We start from the raw sequence: 22398 nt of genomic DNA, 5'->3' as shown, positions 1-22398 counted from the left end.
TGACTTCTTCGCTGTGACTTGTTCTGGTAGGGCAATAATTTGGATTTTGTTCCTTTTCATAGCATCAGACATTGATCTCAGGTTTGCTTCCGCCTCTTTTATTATCTTGTTTGATTGTCTTTCTCATTTGCTGAGGTCTGCCTGATTATCTTCGAGATCACTGATACGTTTCTCCACCTTCTCTAGTCTGTTCATGAAATAAGTAATATTTCTTTTTGTGGCAGATGCACATCAGATTCTTCTATGAACATCGTTAGTTCTGCTGATGTGGCTTGTCTTTCTTGTTTACTTGTTGGGAGTTATGTGGTATGCTGTTGTTTACGTGATGATTTTGAAGAGGTGGGCACCATATTTCTGGGAGACCAAGAGGCCCTGTGTACTCTCACTGAGTGACTGGTGACAGTGTTTTCAATGGCTGACTGTGGCCTACTATGGAGGTTGGTCAGGCTGCTGTGAAGACAGGTGGCGTGTTGGCTCAGTGGTCAACAGTGATGAGAGGTGGCGAGCACGGCTGGGGACAGCTATGGGGAACTCAATTTGAGTGGTGGATAGTTTCAGTACAGTGGTAGGGCTATAGGGACACAATGGGCAGGTGGCATTACTCTTAGGACCTAAGGTGGTGTGACCCACATGGGCTATGGTAACTCCCAGTAGTGGGTCGCTTGTCCCCTGTATTCCAGATATAGGCTAGGTTTGAGGCAAGGATGCCCTAGGGGCCTGGGATGTACTATCCACTGAACCACTCGCTGCGTGGGCTAGGAGCAGACAGGGCAGCAAAGCTCCCCAAGCTGCGATTGACTCAGGTGGCGCCTAGCTGAGGCCCCAGGGACTGGGTGCTTGCTGGTCGGGCCTACAAAGATCTGGTTTGTGGCCCTCCGAGGGTCCTGACGAGGTAGTGCGCGGTAGGCCTGCAAGGACCCAGCCCACTAATCTGGGTGAGGTAACTCAAGATGTGTCTGTCTGGCCCCAGTCAGTGAATTGGTCTCCCACGCTAATGCAGAATTTGTGCATTGCGTGTCTGCAAGGACTGGGTGCAGGGGCTGTAGGAGGCGAGCTCTAATGGCCCTGGTCCCAATCTCTACTTTCCCATGGCTCCAGGCAGGCTACTCCTGCGACATGGGTGGGGGCAGGGTGCAGCACAATTCGCTGGGAGGAGAAAAAGGGGCTGGGAGAAGCAGGGGTTGCCAGAAGTCCCTGTGCAAGGGAAATGGTGGGCAGGAAGTGCGGGTGGTGCTCCCGGTGGCCGGTGTGATGCTGGGACCACAATAAGCAGAGGCACCCTTGAAATGGCAGGGGATAACTGTGTGGGAGTTGGAGGTGACCCAGGCCCTGGTGCTGGGTGCACCCAGCTGCAGGCACTCAAACTTGCTGCGGGTTCAGTCCTCGGGCCCTGGGCGGCAGCGGAGAGGGACCCGAGCATGGAGGCGGAATGGCTGCTCGCCCTGTGGAACATAGGGGGACCGTGGGAGAAAAGTGAAGCTCCCCCAAGTGGGAGCCACGAGTGGACAGATGCTATGTTGTGGTCAGGTCCGGCATTGGGTAGCTCCACAAGATAGCCATCCGGTTCCTGGGGCAGCAACCAGGCAAGGGGGTGAATGGGGGGAGTCACTGGATGGTGGCAGAGCACACAAGGGTCACACAGCTGGCAGGAAACCAGCTCTCCGTTGTTGAAATAAAGCTGATGTGGGGAAAGGCCCCTAATGGACAAGGAGAACCCCTCATAGGGACTTTTCCAGTCACCAGAACACTTCTACTGGACTTCCCAGACACCAGACTCACTGGAGCCCGCTGTATGGACTGCTTACCTTGGCACCATCTTGACCAGAAACCGCAAATCTGGCTTCTTTGTGAATCATTTATTGCTTCTTCTTGAATCTTGTCTCCTGGTTACTTAGTGAAATTCTCTCATTATATTCGCGTATGAGTGGAGTTTTCTCATCTCGTTTTTATGCTGAAAGGGCCCCACCCTCGGTTGTCTGTAGTAACATTAGGTGCCTCGGCTTATCCTCGGGTAAATACGGTATCGTTGTTCACTCCATCAACATTTGTTGTCGAGTTTCTTTGGTATAACAGTGGTATGTTGGGCTTCTCTGACACTTTCCTATGACAACACTGAATCAAAGGTGTCATCTGCTTGACTATTCATTTCAGAGGTGCTAAAACGTGACCTAAAGAGCACTTTACAGTCAATGAAATGGAGTTGCTGCCACAATATTCTGACTTACAGTCTCTCTGGTCCAGTTAACAGGGCCATCCAAAGTCTGACACGTGGTGGTCTCCCTATCCCACAGGATCAGATTATGCAGCACCAAGCTACTCTTGTCTGGTTAACCTTCTGCCTGACGCTTGCTTTGATGTCACAGGAAAAAAATACCCCTCTGTTATTGACAAGGAGGATTACAGTCAACTATTTACAAATGAGGCAATGATTATACAACAAATAGACTCAGAGTCCATGCCACACAGTGGCTTGAGACAGTCTAAGCCAACATTTCCCTGAAGCGGTGATTGCCTGGTGCAAAGTGAGGTTCGTGACAGCATATGGAAGAACCTAGATTTCTGGAAGGAGCTCTGTAGATTACGCGCTGGACTGCTAACTATAAGATCCGTGGTTCCAACCCATCAGTCGCTGCTTGGGAGAAAGATGAGACTTTCTGTTCTCATAAGGAGTTATAGCCTTAGGAACCCCCCAAATATGATCTCTGGTGATGTAGTTGGTTAAGCACTGAGCTGCCAATCATAGCGTCAGTGGTTCAAACCAGCCCACCATTCTCCAAGAGAAAGAAGAGGCTCTCTACTTCTCTAAAGATTTAAAGTCTCAGAAACCCAAAGGAACAGCTTGATTCTGCCCAACACGGTTGCCAGGAGTCAGGTTGACTTGATGGTAATGAGAGGTTTCTGGAATTTTGCTCAGTCATCTCCTGTGCTGTTCTAAAATCAATAAAATGTATGTGCAGAGGAGATAGTTCAATATTGGTTATACTTTTTCAACATTTGTTAAGCACCTGGTACATACTGTTGTGGTTGTTGTTGTAGAGTGCTGTGGATTTGGTTCCAACTTATTGCGACCCTGTGGACAACAGAATGAAACACCACCTGATTCAGAACCATCTCCCCAAGTGTTCTGCATGAACATGCTGCTGCAGGCATGTGTCCATCCGTCCTGGGAGGGTCTTCCTCATTTTCACTTCCCTCCTCTTTACCAAGCATGATGCCCTCCTCCAGGCACTGGTGTCTCCTCACAACATGTCAAAATACATGAGCCCAAGTCTCGCCTTCTTCTGGGAATGGAGAATAGGTGGAATTAATTCACAAGAAGAATTGATTGCCATTCAGTCATTTCCAGATGTAGTGTTTGATCAAGAATCAATCATCTTAAAGGAAAAACCCAGGCTACACTGAAGGCATAAGTTAAAAACAAGGTTCCAGGAATGAACAGAACCCCAACTGACGTGTTTCCAAAAATGGATAGAGCACTAGAAGCCTTCATTAGTCTGTTAAAAAAAAAAGGATGACAGCTACCTAGCCAATCATCATGATGGGATTCATATTTGTGCCCATCTCAAATAAATGTGACCCAAGACAATGCAAAAATAGTGAACAATATCACATGCAAGTAAAACTGTGCTGAAGATCGTTTCACAATGATCTCAGTAGTACATCCATGGAGAACTACCAGAAATTCAAAGGAGATTCAGGAGAGGATGTGACAGGAAAACCTAACATTGCGGCATCAGATGAATCTTGGCAATAAGCAGAGACTATCAGGAAGATGTTTACTTGTGTTTTATTGACAGTATGTGTTAGGCTGCATTGACTAGAGAAACAAATCCAGTGACACTCATATATGGGTACGAGAAACCTTTATCTTAAGAAATAATTATAGATAGCAACCAAACATCACATCCCAGTCCAGAGTAAATCCATACTTATGATACTTAGTCCCTAAGTCTCATCACAGCCACAGGCAATGATGCAGAATGCAGGAAGATCAAAGGCCAGTGGGTGCCTATGATCCAGTGGCGATGGCCACATCATAGAGCTCACAACACCCTGGGTCTGCCAGCAGGGAGATGAAGGCAGAGGAGTGGTGAGAGGTTCCCAGGCCCTTCCTCGAGGACAGCATGCCCACAGAAGGTGTCAGGCTGTGACCTGGTTAACAGGTTAGAATCCACCCCTACATTTCTATAGATCAAGTTGACATTAGATTATGGAAAGACATTAGATAGTATGGATCATTATAGATAGATAGATGATAGATAGATTATAGATAGATCGATAACATCACAAAAGATGGGAGGTCTAGAGCACTATATTGTGTTCATAAAGAACCTGTACATTTACCAAGAGGCAGTTGCTTGAATAGAACAACTCACTGCCATCGAGTGGATGCCAACTCTATAGGGCATGGTAGAATCGCCCCTGTGAGTTTCTGAGATTATAGCCCTTTTTAGGAGTAGAAAATTTATGGTTTTCAACGGTGGACCTTGCGGTTAGCAGGCCAACCTGGAACCGGCACCACCAGAGCTCCTGGTAAGGGAATACTACTTGGCTCAAAATCAGAAAAGGTGTGTGTCCTCTCCCCATACTTACTCAATCTGGACACTGGGCATATCATCTGAGAAGCTGGGCTGTGTGGAGAAGGAGAAGACGGCGTTAGGGTTGAAGGGAGGCTCGTTAACCTGCAACATGCAGGGCACAAAGCCTCGTTAACTGAAAACAAAGAGGACACGAAGTACTTACTGATGAAGATCGAGGTCTGCCGCCTTCAACATGGACTGCAAGTCAATGTATAGAAAACCCAAATCTTATATAAAAAAGAAAGAAAGAAAAGAAAACCCAAATTCTCACAGTTGGACCAACAGACAACATCATGCAAAATGGAAAAAGATTGAAGTTGCTGAGGATTTCAGTTGACTTGGATCCACAATCAATGCTCATGGAAGCAGCAGACAAGGATGCAAATGACGTGTTGCCTTGGACAAATGTATTGCAAAAGACCTCTTTTTAAAGGGTTAGAGAACAAAGGTGGCCCTGTGAGCACTGAGGGTACCTGGCTCAAGCCATGGCATTTCCCATCGCTTCTCAGGCATGTGAAAGTGGGACAAGGAGAAAAGAAGTTGGGAGAAGAATGAGCATTTGAATGATGGTGTTGCTGAAGAAGATTCTGGGCTACCAGAAGAACAAAGAAATCGCCCCTGAAAGAGGGGTAGCAGAGTGCTCCTGAGAATCAAGGTTGGCGAGACTGTCTCGTGTCCTTTGGACATGTCATCAGGAGAGACCAGTCCCTGGGAAAAGGCTTCTTGTTTGACAGAGCGAGGATCATTACAAAAAGAAGACCCTCAATGAACTGGGTCGACACAGAGGCAACAACTAGGGGTTCTGACATCAGCACATTTGTGAGGATGGCACAGGACTGGGCAGTGTTTCTTTCTGTTGGACTTAGGGCCACTGAGAGTCAGAGCTACCTCAAGGGAACCAGAGGAAATCAGCATGCAGTGTGAGTGTTGGGGCGGAGCGAGAGCTCTGATGCCGAACAGGAAGCCCAGCGTCGGGGCAGGGAGGGCCTGGTTCCCACGGGAAGAAATCAGGACTTTACTGAGGGGGGTCTGGAAATGATCAATATATTGTTGACTGTTTGGTTTCATAGAGATGATTTTTTTCTTATTGCTTCTTTATTTTTAAATCATTTTATTGGAGGCTCGTACAATTCTTATCACAATCAATACATACACCCATTATGTCAAGCACATTTGTACATTTGTTGCCATCATCATTCTCAAAACATTTGCTTTCTACTTGAACCCTTAATATCAGCTCATTTTCCCCCTTCCCTCCCCACTCATCCCTCCCTCATGAATCCTTGATAATTTATAAATTACAATTATTTTGTCATACCTTACACTGTCTAATATCTCCATTCACCCACTTTTCTGTTAACCATTCCTCAGGGAGGGGGGTAATATGTAGATCCTTTCTATCCCACCTTCCTTCTACCCTCCAGGTATCACCACTCTCACCCCTGGTCCTGAAGTGTTCATCTGTCCTGGATTCACTGTGTTTCCAGTTCCCATCTGTACCAATGAAAATCCTCTGGTCTAGCCAGATTTGTAACGTAGAATTAGGATCATGATAGTGGGGGGTGGAAGCATTTAAGAAGGAGAAGAAAGTTGTATGCTTCATCGTTGCTGCCGTGCAACCTGAGTGACTTGTCTCTTCCCTGCGACCCTTCAGTAAGGGGGTGTCCAGTTGCCTACAGATGGGCTTTGGGTCTCTACTCTGTACTCACCCTCATTTACAATAATATGGGTTTTTTTGTTCTTTGATGCCTGCTACCTGATCGCTTCGACACCTTGTGGTCACACAGGCTGGTGTGCTTCTTCCATGTGGGCTTTGTTGCTTCTGAGCTAGATGGCCGCTTGTTTATCTTCAAGTCTTTATGACCCCAGATACTATATCTTTTGATAACTGGGCACCATCAACTTTCTTCACCACATTTGCTTATGCATACATTTTAAGGTACGTTGTACTGAAGAGTAATGTTCATTGTTTTCCTGAGACAAGACTTCCACATTCTTGAACTGGGCAACAGGTGGTGCCATTTCCCAAACAAAAAATATGGAGATGGGGCTGGAGGTGGGGTGGGAGGGAAGAGATGTATTTAGATCCAAGCAGGTTACATTAAACTCCTGAAGGAATAGTCATCCTAGTCAAGGCAATAAGAAACTTATAAATGCAAACAGCATATACCTAACACTTCACAGTTTTTATAAAACTCTTCTTGGATAGTGAGAATTAACTAGAGCAGACAGTGTGTGGTGCTGTGAGGGAAGTTTTTCTGTTGAAGAGGAGCATTGCGAGCAGTATCCATTGAAAACATTGAAAATCCAGCACTGCCCTTTACTGGAAAAACAATAACATTATTATTTCAATCCAGCATTATTGGATTGCCTTGATTTTTTTAGTATGTAAATTTTCTTTTTTTCTTTTTAAAATCGTTTTATTGGGGGCTCATACAACTCTTCTCACAATCCACACATACATGCACTGTGTCAAGCACATTTGTACATTTGTTGCCGTCATCATTCTCAAAACATTTTCTTTCTGGTTGAGTCCTTGTTATCAGCTCCTCTTTTTGCCCTCCCTGCCGACCCCTCCTTCATGAGCCCTTGGTAATTTATAAATTATTATTATTTTGTCATATCTTATACTGTCTGTAGTCTTCCTTCACCCCCTTTTCTGTTATCTGTCCCCCAGAGAGGGGGTTATATGTAGGTCTATGTGATAGGTTCCCCCATTCTTCCCCACCTTCCCCTTACCCCCTTCCCCTTATGACTAATCTAATTATTCATCCTGAGTTTTTTATTTGTCATGGATTCCCCGTGTTTCCAGTTCTTATCTGTACCAGTATATATCCTCTGGTCTAGGCGGAGTTGTAAGGTAGAATTGGGATCATGATAGTGTTGGGGATGAAGCATTAAAGAACTAGAGGAAAGTAGTAAGTTTCATCATTGGTACACTGCATCCCAACTGGCTCATCTCCTCCCACAGCCTTCTGTAAGGGGATCTCCAGTTGCCTACGGAAGGGCTTGGGGTCCCCACTCCACACACCCCCTCATTGATAATGATATGATTTTTGTTCCTTGATGCCTGGTAACTGATCACTTTGACACCTCGTGATCACACAGGCTGGTGTGCTTCTTCCATGTGGGCTTTGTGGCTTCTGAGCTAGATGGCCGCTAGTTTACCTTCAAGCTTTTAAGACCCCAGACGCTATATCTTTTGATAGCTGGGCACCATTAATTTTCTTCACCACATTTGCTTATGCATCCATTTGTTTTCAGTGATTGCACTGAGGAGGTGAGCACACAATGATATGATTTTTTTGTTCTCTGATGCCTCAAAACTGATCCCTTTGGTACCTAGTAATCACACAGGCTGGTGTGCTTCTTCTATGTGGGCTTTGTTGCTTCTCAGCTAGATGGCTGCTTGTTTACTTTCAAGTCTTAAAGACCCTAGGACTAGACACGATATATTTTGATAGCCGGGCTCCATCAGCTTTCTTCACCACATTTGCTTATGCACCCGCTTTGTCTTCAGCAATCGTGTTGGGAATGTGAACATCATGGAATGCCCGTTTAATAGAACAAAGTATTCTTGCATTGGGGGAGTATTTGAGTGGAGGCCCAATGTCCATCTGATACCTTAATGTCCTTTGTTTTCTAGATCCTATAATTATCAGCGTAGTTTCAATCTCTTGGCCACCATTACGGCTTCGTGCTGATGGTCTCTCTCATCTGCATCATTTGTCTTTGTCTTGCCTTTTCTCTAAAGAATTAATAAAGGGGTCTCTATAAAATACATTTGACTTTGGAGTCTTCTCCCGAGAATGAAGTCAACTATAAAATCTTTATTGAGAATAAGCTTTATTTTTTTAACGTGACAAAATTCATAAAAACGATTTCAATTGGAAATAGAAAAATACACATAGATCAGTCTGTAATGGTGTCTAGTTTAAAACCAAACCAACAAACTAGAAATTACCATTATATCTAAAAGCACCAAAATAGTGAAACCCAACCCACTTAGTGAACTCTGAATTGCAGTGATCCTGGAAAGAATGGAATAGAACTGCTCCCTAGTTTCTGAAGCTGGAAATATTTATGGGAATAGACAGCCTCATTTTCCTCCCATGGAGCAGCTGATGGGTTTGACCCACCGAGCTTATAGAGAGCAGCCCAATGACTGCCAGGGCTCCTTAGCAAGAAATGGTAAAGGCGCTACTGTTTGTTGATTGCCCATGATCCAGGCCATCTATCAGACTGGTCTGATTGGATCAGAGCTGGCTTCAGAGGCCATGGTGTACCTTGCACTTCACAGAATCCAGTCACTTTTGTCAAAGGATTTGTAGATTTCACCAAATGTCCATCAACTTTTTAGTGCATGGTGTTTCTAGCCTAAGTGGCATTTGAAAGGAAGAGATCGACATGAAATAAATTTCCAGTAGAGGGAAGAACATTGATTTCCAGTGCAGATGATGAATGGATTAGAGTTCTTGTCTTATCTCGGAACGAGGCATAACTTGAAAGGTGGTGGGGAATTGATGATCCCACTAGTAAGAGGCTTGAGGGGCAGATCCTGAGGCGCAGTGACGGGCTTCAAGGAAAAGCTCTGCAGGATGGCGGTGAGGAAGAGGAAGAGCTCCATGCGGGCCAGGCTCTCTCCGACACAAGCTCGTTTCCCTGGAAAGAGGAAGCACCTCGGCAGCTCGCTTACGTAACACCATTGAGGACCTACCCAGAACCCCACATCTGCTAGAGGACAGTTAACCGGCAAAGCATCACAAATTGAAACCCTCTAAAGAAGTTTACACAACTTCATCCAGAGATTCCCCTTCTGAGAACTTCTCTGCAAGAAATGGAAATTCGTGTGAGGATGTCAGTTGCATCCATTGTGTATGATACTAATGAATTAGGTGAAGCCCGACATCCATGGATGGATGTAAGAAATTATGCATCCATTTCTGAAAGAATATGTTTACAACGGACAGTTGTTTAGTCATGGCATATTAGTAAAAGCACTTTATCAAATAGATCAGGACTACATTTGCTTCTATAATATACATCTGTTGTATGCAGGAATAATTACTTGAAGTATACGTAGTAAAATAATGTTTATCTCCATAAGGTGAGAGGGCAGAACTTTCTTCTCTCTCTCTCTTCTGCATCTTCCATTATTTTTTTGTTGTATGGTTATAATTTCTGTAGCTCTAAATAAGAGGATTAAGGTGTGTGGGGGGGGGAATCATCAACAGGGTACAAAGAATAACAAGGGGAAAGATTGTGTGCCACCAATCCTAAATTGGTTGACATGGCGATAGCGACAAGGAGCTACTCAGCTCTGGTCCAGAGGCAGCAGGGGTATGTGGGGCTCTGAAGTGTAGAGAGAAAGAAAGATGAGGTGACCAAGGTCCCCTCCATGGCCTCGAGGTCTAAGAAACAGAAAACTCACACAGTTAGCCACTCTGTTTTGGGTAAGAAAGACGATTTTACAAAAAAAGGTCAATAAAGTTTGCAATGGCAGTTCCCTTGGTCATCTGGTAATACGTACCCTCTCCATTGGATTGACTTGTTATTTGTTAAACTGTCATTATGTTCAATTGTTAAACCACAACCTAGTCCCTGGGTTATCTGATCCCATTGGATGGAGGGGCACAGTGGTTATGAACTCAGCAGTCTTGCCGTGGGGAAAGGCTGAGGTTTTCTGCTCCTGTGAAGAGTTTCAATGTCTGAAACTCACAGGGGCAGTTCTAGTTTGCCCAATAGAGTCTCCATGGGTCAGTATTGACTCGATGACAGTGAGTGGTTTTATTGGTTAGAGACTTAAATGGCTCTATCTAAGTTTGGATGGTAAGATTTTGAAATGATTGACTTTGCAATCATCCAATGAGATGTAATGAATTCAGTGGTCTAGAAATGGTCCACAGGGTCCATGTATGGTATGGGGGGTTATTTGTACTTACCAAGGGAAAAGGGCACAAAGTAGTCTGATTTCATGAAGTTGCCGTTTTTATCCAAAAAATGGTTCGGGTCAAACTTCTCCGGATTAGAAAACTCCTTGTCATCAAACAAGACTGAAGACAGTACCGGAAATATAGTAGTGCCCTAGAAGCAAGAAATGCAGAATGGACAGGTATTTGATTTTACTTATCCTTGATTCAGAGACAAGCTTAAGATTCTTAACATAGTAGGTATAGGATGGGTGAGTTCTTTCAAACTTTTCTGGTGACTCACTGTCTTGAGTTATAGCTTACTTTATAGACACTATTGTATACATTTTATACATGATCTTACCTAATAATAAAAACCATTCTGTTATAAAAGAAAAATTAGTAAACTTTTTTGATCAAAATGGTGTGATTGAATTTAAGTCAGTCTTTGCTGAATCTCTAAGATTCCATGGTGTCCCTGTTGGGCAAGGGGTGGACCGTCAACCTAAAGGCCATGGTTTGAACTCACTAGGCACCCTGCCTGAGAAAGACTATCTGCTCCCATAAAAATCCCAGTCACACAAATGCTATATAGTTAGGATCTACTCTACTGAAGTAGTAGGAATGACGCTTATCCAACTGCCTCTCTGGGACCGTGTATATATTCTCCTTACAAGCTCCTGAGAGTGCATTAAGTGCTAAGTGCCATAAACCTGAGAAAGAGGTTTCTCCTCTGGTTAAGTTAAGGCCTTATGGAAATACGCTCTGGGGGAGGACATTTTGGCAGAGCTGTCTTTTGTACAAAGTCGATGGGAGGAATATTTCTTTTTTTTTTAATCATTTTATTGGGGGCTCGTACAATTCTTATCACAATCCATGCATACATCCGTTGTGTCAAGAACATATGTACATTTGTTGACATCATCATTCTCAAAACATTTGCCTTCTACTTGAGCCCTTAATATCTGCTGCTCATTTTCCCCCCTCCCTCCCTACTCCCCCCTACCTCATGAACCCTTCATCATTCATATATTATTATTATTTTGTCATATATTACACTGTCCAATGTCTCCCCCCGCCTCCTCTGCTGTCCCTCGCCCAAGGAGGAGGCTATACGTAGATTCTTGTAATCAGTTCCCCCTTTCTACCCCACATTCTCTCCACCCTCCAGGCATCGCCACGCTCACCACTGGTCCTGGAGGTGTCATCTGTCCTGGATTCCCTGTGTTTCCAGTTGCTATCTGTACCAATGTACATCCTCTGGTCTAGCCAGATTTGTAAGGTAGAATTGGGATCATGAGAGTTGGGGGGAGGAAGCATTTAAGAACTAGAGGAAAGTTATGTGTTTCATTGTTGCTACCCTGCATCCTGCCTGGTTCATCTCCTCCCAACAATCCTTCAGTAAGGGGTGTCCGTTGACTACCATTGAGCTTTGAGTCTCCACTCTGAACTCACCCACCTTTTCAATGATATGTTTTTTTGATGCTTGATACCTGATCCCTTCGACAGCTCGTGGTCACACAGGCTGGTGTGTTTCTTCCATGTGGGCTTTGTTGCTTCTGAGCTAGATGGTCACTTGTGTATCTTTGAACCTTTAAGACCCAAGACGCTATATTTTTTGATAGCTTAGCACCATCAGCTTTCTTCACATTTGCTTATGCACATGTTTGTCTTCATATATAGTATCAGGGAGGTGGGCACCCACTGATATGGTTTTTAGCTCTTTGATGTCTGATAACTGGTCCCTTCTGCACCTTGTGGTCAGACAGGCTAGTTTTCTTCTTCCATGTGGGCTTTGGCTTCTCAGCTAGATGCCCACTTGTTTATCTTCAAGCCTTTAAGACCCCAGATGCTATCTTTTGATAGCCGAGCACCATTAGCTTTCTTCATCACATTTGCTTATAAACACATTTGTTTTCAGTGGTTGTATGAGAGGAATATTTCTTTGTGACAAAACTGTAATACAAGTAAGGATCTTGAGGCTAGCCTGATATGAACTTTCCTAGACCACTTAAACATTTATATTAATGTTTGCTTCATGAAATGAGCCCCTGGTGCCACAAGGAATCCTCACACGCGCTTGAGATGTCTCCTTATAGCTGTGTCAACCCTAACGCTAGCTCTAGCCCTTAACTGTTAATCCTTAACCCAGGTGTTATCACTTTAGCCCTAACCCAGACTTAAAGCTAAACCAAGCCCAAAGCTGAGCACTAACCCTAACCTAGCGCTAAAATAAATAAATAGCAACAACAAAAATAAATCTGTGTCAACTTCCACCAGGGATGCATTATGAACCCAATGAAAACTATAGCATATGATGAAGAATCCCTGTACGTCATTCCTAAAATCAACTACTGTATGATGCTGCCCCTTTAAGCGCATCGCCCAGTAGAAGCCCAGTCTGCATTCCTCACCCGTCCACAGGTGACCTCAAGGAAACCGCCAACTGTCTTTGTTTTGTGAACCGTGTCATCTGTGTGATAAAGTGTTCGTGGACGGCCTCAGTTCTCGACTGTGTAGACCGATGCCCTCCAAGTCGGGTGTGATCGCTCTGAGCACATTTCCATAGGCTGAGTGGATTCTTTTCTCCAGCCATGTAACACATGAAGCTGTCCATGGTCATGGGTAATAATCAACTGCTGGAGAGGAAGTGGAGTTTGCAACTCGCACGGTGTCCTGTGGTCGTTCTCGTCATTGCTGCCTCCCTTACAAAGAGCTCGATTTTATTCTTGTCTCAAATCCTCAAAGCTTACTTCGGGGGGAATTTCTTTTCTTCCTGGACTCAGGAGGGACAGAGAGACTTGGAGTTTTGACTCCGTTGGAATCCACTGAGTCACGTCCCGGAAACATTTTGTATGTGTGTGTGCCGAAACCCAGGAATGAAGCAGGAATCTTAAAGAACTAGGGGATAATTGTGTGGCTCCTCAGTGTCACACTGCATCCTGGATTTATCCTCTGTTCTGTGAGGCCCTTCTAAGAGGGACTGTCCAATTTTCTTGCTGGTGGACTTTGAGTCTCCACCATGTCCAGTTCCCTTCATATTCATTTGGATGTATGTTTTTTGAACTTGTGATACCTCTTCCCATCAATACCTCATGATCACACAGGTTGGTGTGCTTCCTCCATGTGGGCTTCATTACTTCCCTGCTAGATGGCTACTTGTTTAACCCCAAGCCTCTAAGACCCCAGACACTATAGCTTTTGATAGCCAGGCACCATAAGCTTTCTTCACCACAATTGCTTATGCACCCATTTGGTCTTCAGTGATCATGTTAGGAAGGTGAAGATCATACATTGCCACATTATTACAACAAACTATTCTTGTACAGAGGTAAGATTTAAGTAGAGGTCCAAAGTCCATCTGTTTCCTTGTTGCATTTACATATGTACATACACACATATATGTTTATACATAAATGCACATATACACATATATATTCAGTTTTGATTTTTTCCTCCCACCCTACTATTATGCTTGTATGTTGCTCACCTCTAAGCAATTCTTCTCAGATACAATTTGATTGACAGACATGCCCCCCAAAAACCACACCCTCCTCACCGTTCATTTTAGAACTCTTACTATTCCCCTGGACCTGTAATTGTGGGCTCCCCACTCACCTCCCTGCCCCCTTCTCCCCTCCCATGCCCCTCAAGAACTGTTGGTCCAGCCACTGTCTCCTTAAGACTGCCCATCCTGCTTTCTTGTATAGATCAACACCAAAAACAAAAACAAAATAATAACAATCATAAGTAAAGAGAAAAACCAAACCAAAGCAAAAAAAAAAAAAGACAAAGAAAAAACATCAACATACAGATATCCACCAGAGGAACAGGGGTCATGACCTAGGGCCATCTTCTTGTTGAAAACAGTTTCCCATAGGTCCCATGGAGCTTTCAATGTCCTTCATCGCACCATCATCCAAAGGTAGCAGGGTTTTGTTTTTTCTAGTGTTCCATAGATAATGGACAATTGTAATATGCATCTGAAGCAGTTGAAAACACCATGGCTTTTGGGTCAGGTGCACATGAGTCCTCAAAGTGACATCTCTGCTTTTCAACACTCTAAAGCAGCGGTTCTCAACCTGTGGGCCGCCACCCTTTGGGGGTCAAATGACCCTTTCACAGGGGTTGCCCAATTCATAACTGTAGCAAAATGACAGTGATGAAGTAGCAACAAAAATGATTTTATGGTTGGGGTCACCACAACATGAGGAACTGTATTAAAGGGTGGGGCATTAGGAAGATTGAGAGCCACTGCTTTAAAGCAGGTGCAGAAGATTGACCCAATATACTGTATCATTTGATCTCTTGAGTGGTGTTCCCATGAGCATTGATTGTGGACTAATTGTGGATCCAAACAAGATGAAATCCTTGACAAATGCATGAATACTTTATATAAAAAGTGAAAAAGGTACAAATGACTATAGAGTAAAAATGAATTTCTTTCCCTTTTCTATACCCATAAAGACTTAAAGTCTTGGAAACTCACAGGGACAGTTCTACACTGTCCAATAAGGTTGCCATGAGTCAGAATCTACTTGAAGGCTGTGAGTTAGAAACCCTATTCAAAAAAATCAGAAAGCAACAAGTGTTGGAAGGGTTGTGGTGAGATAGGAACTGTCACTCACTGCTGGTGGACCTGTTCGTATGTATAGCCACTATGGACATGATTTGGCTGTATAAAAAATGGATAGAATTTGAGCTACCACACAACCCAGCAATCCGCCTTCTGGCCATATGCTCAGAAGAGGCAAGAAACAAACCATGGCCAGACATCTGTGCCCCAATGTTCATCGCGGTACAGTTCACAATTGGAAGGAGTTGGAAGCAACCCAAATTCCCATCAGCAGATGAAAGGATTAAACTGTGGTACATACATACAATGGAGTACTACGCATCTCTAAAAAGCAGTGATGAATGCATGAAGTACGTCACTTCATGGGAGGAACTGGAGGAAATTATGCTAACTGAAGTAAGCCAAGCATAAAAAGACAAGTACAACATGAGTCCACTGAGGTAAGCTTAAAAAAGAAATGCAAAAGGGGCATAGGGAAAAAGCTACTGTATACAAGCATTCCTGGGGTAAGGTCCAGGTAGTATGGCAGGGACCAGACCAAATCCATGGGTGCATATTGTAGCCAACTAAAAAGGAAAGGGGACAAAGGAAAAAAAAAGAGAGAATTGGGTAGCTGGTGGAACAGGGCACTGATCCATCCAAGGGGAGGGTATTGTTTATATTTCCACAGGGAAAGAGGGACCAGACTTCAACCCGGTGGTCCGAGATGTGAATGAAACATACTGGCATGAAGCAGGGAACCCAGAGAGAGGTCTGAGGACCTGGCCCCAATCCCAACTACATGGACACCCACCCATCCCCCAAGAAGAATTCACTTCAGAGGACAGCACTGAAGCTACAGCGCAGGGAGAGGGACATGTATGATCAGAGCACAAGCAGTAAAGGAAGGGGGAGGAAGAGAGAGTGGAGCACACCCTGGCCCACCAAGCCTTGAGGACGATATCCCTGCTCAGAGCAGCCAATGCACAAAGAGGGCCATATGGCTGACCCCACTAGGAGACATGACATCCCTCACTGACCCATAGCCCTACAGGGGACAACACTGGAGTCACAGTGTCGGAATTGTGCCTGATCTGACCCCATCCCCACGGAGGCAAAACACTAAGGGCATGCAACAGAACAGCAAGGGGAACAGAGCAAGGAAGTCCCCAGATGAGGGTGTAGCATCCCATCAGACTCTACTGGAAAACACTCCTAAAGGTCAACAAACAGACTGAACTCTTTACAGGCTTTTCTCTTTTTTGTCATTGGTTTTTTAGTTTTCTTTTGTTGCTTTGTTTTGCTCTGTCTTGTTTTCTGTGGATATTATTAACTCTGCAGGTCTATGTAGATAAGATAGGTGGATGAACAGTCTGGAGGAGAAAACAAAGGGTCTGATGGTTCCAGCAGGACATGGGAAAGGGGGAGGTTGGAAAATGGAAGTGGTGTTAACAAAACCAAGGACAAGGGAATAACAAGTGATCTAAAAGTAGTGGGAAGGAGGGTGTAAGAGGCCTGATAGGGATTGATCAATGACAATGTAACTGAGAGGAATCACTGAAACCCAAATGAAGGCTGAGCATGATAGTGGGACAAGAGGAAAGTCAAAGGAAATAGTGGAAAGCACTAGGAGGCAAAGGGCATTTATAGAGGTCTAAATACAGGCATGTACATATGTGACTATATTTACATGATGATAGGGAAATAGATCTATGTGAATATATTTCTAGGTTTAGTTAAGGTAGCAGACGGACATTGGGTCTATACTTGAGTACTCCCTCAAGGCAAGAACACTTTGTTCTATTAAATTGGCATTCCATGATTCTCACCTTTGGACACAATCACTGAAGACAAAGCAGGTGCATAAGCAAATGTGGTGAAGAAAGCTGAAGGTGCCTGGCTATCAAAAGATATAGTGTCTGGGGTCCTAAAGGCTTGAAGGTAAACAAGCGGCCATCTAGCTCAGAAGCAACAAAGCCCACATGGAAGCAGCACACCAGCCTGTGTGATCATGGGTGTCGAAGGGATCAGGGATCAGGCATCAAAGAACACACAATCATATCAGTGTGAATGAGAGGCAGTGCAGATTGGGGACGCAAAGCTCATCTGTAGGCAACTGGACACCCCCCGACAGAAGGTTTGCAGGGAGGCGACGAGCCAGTCAGGGTGCAGTGTAGCAACAATGGAACACACAACTTTCTTCTAGTTCTTAAATCCTCCCCCCAACACTATCATGATCTCAAATTCTACCTTATAAATCTGGCTAGACCAGAGGATGTACATTGGTACAGCTAGGAACTGGAAACACGGGGAATCCAGGACAACTGATCCCTTCAGGACCAGTGATGAGAGTGGCGATACTGGGAAGGTGGAGGGAGGGTGAGGTGGAAAGGGGGAACTGATTACAAGGATCTACGTAGAATCCCTTCCCTGGGGGACGGACAACAGAAAAGTGGGTAAAGGGAGACGTCAGACAGTGTAAGATGTGACAAAATAGTAGTAATTTATAAATTATCAAGGGCTTATGAGGGAGGCGAGAAGAGGGAGAGAGGGGAAACACCAGGAGCTGATACCAAGGGCTCAAGCAGAACACAAATGTTTTGAGAATGATGAGGGCAACAAATGTATACGTGTGCTTGACACAATGGATGCCTTGATGGATTGTGATAAGAGTTGTACGAGCCTCCAATACAATGATTTTATTTCAAGATTCCCTCCTTGGAGACGACACAATTTATACACTTTGTTTCATTTCATTCACTGCAATCTCTCATTTCCACACACTTAAAAGCTGTTTGTAATTCTTTCATCGAATTTTCACATTCTGGCCTTTGTACTTTCAGTGTTGGGGGTTGGGTTTTGCTCATGCCAACAGTGCCTGGGTCACCATGAGCTGGCAGCATCTCGGTGGCACACAGCAGTGGCTTTAGATGCTCATCTGGTTCCTCTGCCCCGAGTCCTTGGCTCTTGTGCATTACATGGCATTTCCCCTCAATTTGCCAGTTATCTTTTGACCTTGTGTCTTTGGGTAGATTTTTGTCTTATGTGCATGTAATTAAATTTATCCGTTCTTAAATTGGTCATCTCTTGTCCACTCCCACCTCTGCCCTCCTTTGGTCAATGTCAGGAAGGCTTTTGTCTTCTGACAGTCTCAACAACAACACAACATATTTCCCTTTAACTCAGTACGTTTATAGTTTAAGATTCAGCATGCGCACATCTGAGTCACCTGTAAGCTAGGAAGAGGGTTCTGTCCCTTTGTGAAGCTGTGAGAGCCGGCACTCCGTGGGGTGGGGGTGGGGGCTTGTGTTTTCAGGTGTCAGAAGTTTTCAGTCTTTCCCAGGGTGCATTTGAACACTTCTATGTGTGAGTGGGAATTATTCTTCATTTTCTTACAATTTTCTCCCTCATGCATGTTCTGGCTTACTTATGTAGGTTTGCCTGTATTTATTTCCAACTCCACTGGGAGTTTGCCAATATCTCTTAAGTAATCGAGTCCCAGCAAGGTGTAAACAGTGACAACACTGGGCTCTTGCATGAAGACTGGCGTCTGTCCCCGGTACCTCAGAAGAAAGGCTTGGTGCTCAGCTTCAAAAGATACCGGCCAAGTGGGGTGGCCTTGAGGGTAACTGCTTTGGTGCTTACCGAATAATTCAGATTTCCCCTCCTGGGTAAAAGGAAAAAGGACATCTTTATCATGTCCTATGATCCCATGTGTATGTAGCTTTGTTTCTTAGGCCCGTCATCATTGATCTGCCTATCCAAGGAGCTGTATGTCACTGCCTTAATTTGACTATGGCTTTAGAGTATGTTTCAATGTTTGGCAGGAACTACTCCTGAGATTCTTTATTTCTCAGTGTTCCATATCAGATTTGGGATCTGTTCGTCTAGTACTAAGGAAAAATATCGGGTTGATATTTGGATTTAGATCTCATTATATACATAGATTGACTTATTTATAATGTTTGTTATCTCTTAGTAAAAGTTTAAAGTTTTCTTTCTTTAAATCAATCTCGTGAATCACTTGTTTGTTCCTAAGTGTTTTACCTTCTTTGTTGTTTTGAGTCATGAAAAACTTTCATTATCTCTTTTAAATGATTTTGTATTTTAGAGAGTAACCATCGTTTTTTTGCAAACATGATTGGTACCCAATTATTATCATCATTTTTGCAATGGCATTTCTTTTAATTCTCTTGCGTTTTCCAAGTGCTATTTTATGACCTGCAAGTCGGCCACCTTTAAATCATTTTATGTCTCTTGTTGCTTTCTATTTTCTGGTTCATAGTGAATAATAATGGTAATGGATGGCCTTGTCTTATTTCTGTTATTAAGGAGAATGGTTCTAGTCTTTTATTAATGAAATAATTGGGACATTTGCTTGAGAGATCTATTTTCTCTAATTAAATAGACATTCATCTATTCCTGGTCCATTGAAGGTTAAAATATCAAGAGTGAAGGCTGAACATTATCAAGTGCATTTTCTATACTGACTGGCTCGCATGATGTCGAATCATTCTGGTGTTCCTGTTGTAATATATAATACCATGCTAACTGGATAGTGCTTTTTAATGTAAAGCTAGGCCTTAGGTGGAAGAGCCCTAGAGGCATAGTGGTTGCACATTCAGCTGCTAACTACCAGGTGGGCAGTTCGAAACTACCAGCCACTCTATAGGAGAAAGACGAGGCTTTCTAATCCCATAAAGAGTTGCAGTCTCAGAAAACCACCAGGGGGCCATTCTACCCTGTCCTGTAGGGCTGCCACGAGTCAGAATAGACTGGATGGCAGTGTGCTGTTCTGTTGTGTTGGGGACCTAAAGTGTTCAAGGGATCCTTGTTGGTGTAGTGGTGATGCGTTGGACTGTGATCCACATGGTCAGCAGTTCGAAACCACTAGCAGGTCTGAGGGAGAAAGACGGGGCTTTCAACTCCCATAAACAATTACAATAAAAAAATAAATTAAAAAAACAATTACAATCTCAGAAACCCAAGAGGGTCGCCTTGAGTCAGCACTGACTCAGTGACAGTGAGATGTGTTAAAAGACTTCTCTACTGACCTTTGGGAGTATAGTAACATTTTCAGACGGGGTTGACATCTTTTATGCCTCTTTTATGTTCGGAAAGAGGTGAAAGGTCAAATCCAAGCTCTTACTCACTACACAAGCCTGATGGCTTCCCCTGGATGCACACAGGCTAGTGTTCTATCCATAGGGACTTCCCGGGGCAGCGCTCCCTCCAATCGTCCTGGGAGGAGAGAGGTCCAAATAAAGGAAGGCGAGGCAGACTGGGCTCAAGTGGAGGCACATGTCCCATCCTTCCCTGTCCCTGTCTGTCTGTGTGTTGCTTGGCTCAGATTTCAGGTTCCAAGAGATTAATTCACCCAAATCGTTGCTCATTTGACATTGACACATTTGATATGAGCAGAGCAAGGAGCCTTGGAAGCCCTGGGCCAGCCTCCTGGATTCTACAAAGACAGAGAAGGACCCGCAGAGGGAAGGGGTTGTACCAGGGTCAATGGTCACAGTGAAAGCTTTCAAGCTCAGATTCTGTAACGCTGCCCTCTGCTCTTCCTGTGACTCAGTCACCAGTCTCTCTGACCCAGGAATGACACGTCCCACAGACCCTTCCAGGTCCCACAGAGTCCCTCCCACCCCGCCGGCTCTGCCAGGCTGGTCTGACCTTAGGGATGACGTATGTCCTGAATTCCGTGTCCTTGGTCACGGAGTGGGGCAGATTACAGGGAAGGAGGGTGATGAATCTTTGTATCTCGTGCAACACAGCCTCCGTGTAGGGTAGCTTCGTCCTGTCCATCGTGCAGGGGCTTTGCTTGTGGCCAATCACCCGGTCAATTTCTTCATGCACTTTGGCTGCAGAGACATAAATCGAAAATGCCGCTCAGGGGTCTGTTCCCTGGAGACCCAGAAAGGCTTTGCCCCGCCCCCAGAAAGGGGCCTGGAGAAGGGTCCCAAAGGCAGTTCCTAACCAGCACGCTGCCATGCTGCTGAGGGACTCTTCACTGTCCAGCTGGCTGCCAATAGGAGCCGTGGTGGTGCAGTGGTTACATGCTGGGCTGCTACCCACAGGGCCAGCAGTTCGAAACCACCAGCCGCTCCGCGGGAGAAAGGTGGGGCTTTCTCCTCCTGTGAAGAGCTACCGGCTCAGGAATTCCCAGGGGCTGTCCGACCCTGCTCTAACGGGCCATTTTCAGGGGGCACCGACTTGATGGCAGTGAGTTTGGCTGTTTCTGGTTTGAGCATTTTTTGGCTTTAATAGGTTTGTTCTCATGTACAGGTGAGCAGCCAAGCGGGAGAGCTCTTGGCTTGTCCCCAATTCTTGGCCAAGCCCCTGCAGAGAGACCATGTTGAACGCTCACTCTGGTGGAGTCCTCTCTCTGTCAGCCGTACACTCTGTCCTACGCATTTCAGAGGGCTGGCAGGTTCTGTCTCTTTTACGCACGACACACACTGGCTTCTGAGGGTCTGAGCTCTGAGAGTAATGTTGGAGAAAATCGAACGAACATAAATTCGAAAAGCTTTGGATTTCAAGGGTGATTGGCGCCAGAAATCGTGCTTGGGGAGCCAGATCCCTTGTCAAGGTGTGAAAACATGGGCCCGCAAGGTAAAATAATATGTTAAGAGCCACTGTCAGGCAGCGGCAGGCAGAAAATGAGAAGTGTCCTCATCTAATTCGGGCTCCTTCTCTGGCTTTGTGTCTCAAAAATGAGGCATGGAATTCAGAAGACCCCTCCATTTGTAAGCTTCATTCAAAGTGTTGTGTGCTCAAGAGACTGCTTCATCTCATCAACGCCATCAGATGGGATTCTGATCTATAAAAGTAAACCCACAACGAACGGCCCATTGCTTGGTGTTCTACAGGCAGCAGATACCGGCCAGTGTCTCCCTCTCCTCCTCCCGGGCCCTGACCCCATCTTTCCATGGCTCTTAGGGAGTTTGATGTACCTTCCACTGCTGGGTGTTTCATTAGCAGCAGGAGCCCGAATCTCAGGGTGCTACTCGTTGTCTCTGTTCCCGCCACAAACAAATTAGATCCACAAGCTGCCAAGTTCCTCAAGTTAAATTCAGATGCCGGATTGTCTTTCTCCTGAAAGTGGAAGAGTTCGTGGCCACATGAGTTCAAGAGACTGTGACTCCTTTACTTTGGACATGTCGTTGGGAAGACCAATGCTGAGAAAGGACAGGCACGTCTGGTCAAGCAGGGGGTCAGCTAAGAGGGGAGAGATGGATTGACTCAACAGCCACAGGCATGGCTTCCCAAGCCTCGTGGTGATGGCCCAGAACCAGGCAACGCATTCTGTCAGACATCAGGCTGGCACGAGTCAGCGCCGACGTGGCCGTAA

General features: G+C 44.9%; 1 protein-coding gene across 1 annotated transcript in view; it reads right to left on the bottom strand.

Annotated features, from left to right (window-relative positions):
• Positions 1-9060: 9060 nt before the first annotated feature.
• The window catches only part of LOC142428912 (cytochrome P450 2C23-like), a 39272-nt gene continuing 25934 nt past the window's right edge, over positions 9061-22398 (bottom strand). The window contains exons 6-9 of the mRNA XM_075533824.1: positions 22001-22142; positions 20721-20908; positions 10523-10664; positions 9061-9242 (exon numbers count right to left, since the gene is read on the bottom strand). Coding sequence (XP_075389939.1) covers positions 9061-9242; positions 10523-10664; positions 20721-20908; positions 22001-22142 — 654 coding nt within the window. The remainder of the gene's footprint in view (positions 9243-10522; positions 10665-20720; positions 20909-22000; positions 22143-22398) is intronic.

This window comes from Tenrec ecaudatus, chromosome 16 (genome assembly GCF_050624435.1).
Source record: "Tenrec ecaudatus isolate mTenEca1 chromosome 16, mTenEca1.hap1, whole genome shotgun sequence".
Taxonomy (NCBI): domain Eukaryota; kingdom Metazoa; phylum Chordata; class Mammalia; order Afrosoricida; family Tenrecidae; genus Tenrec; species Tenrec ecaudatus.
Note: the sequence above shows the minus strand (reverse complement) of the source record. Positions and strands in the feature narration are given on the sequence as shown.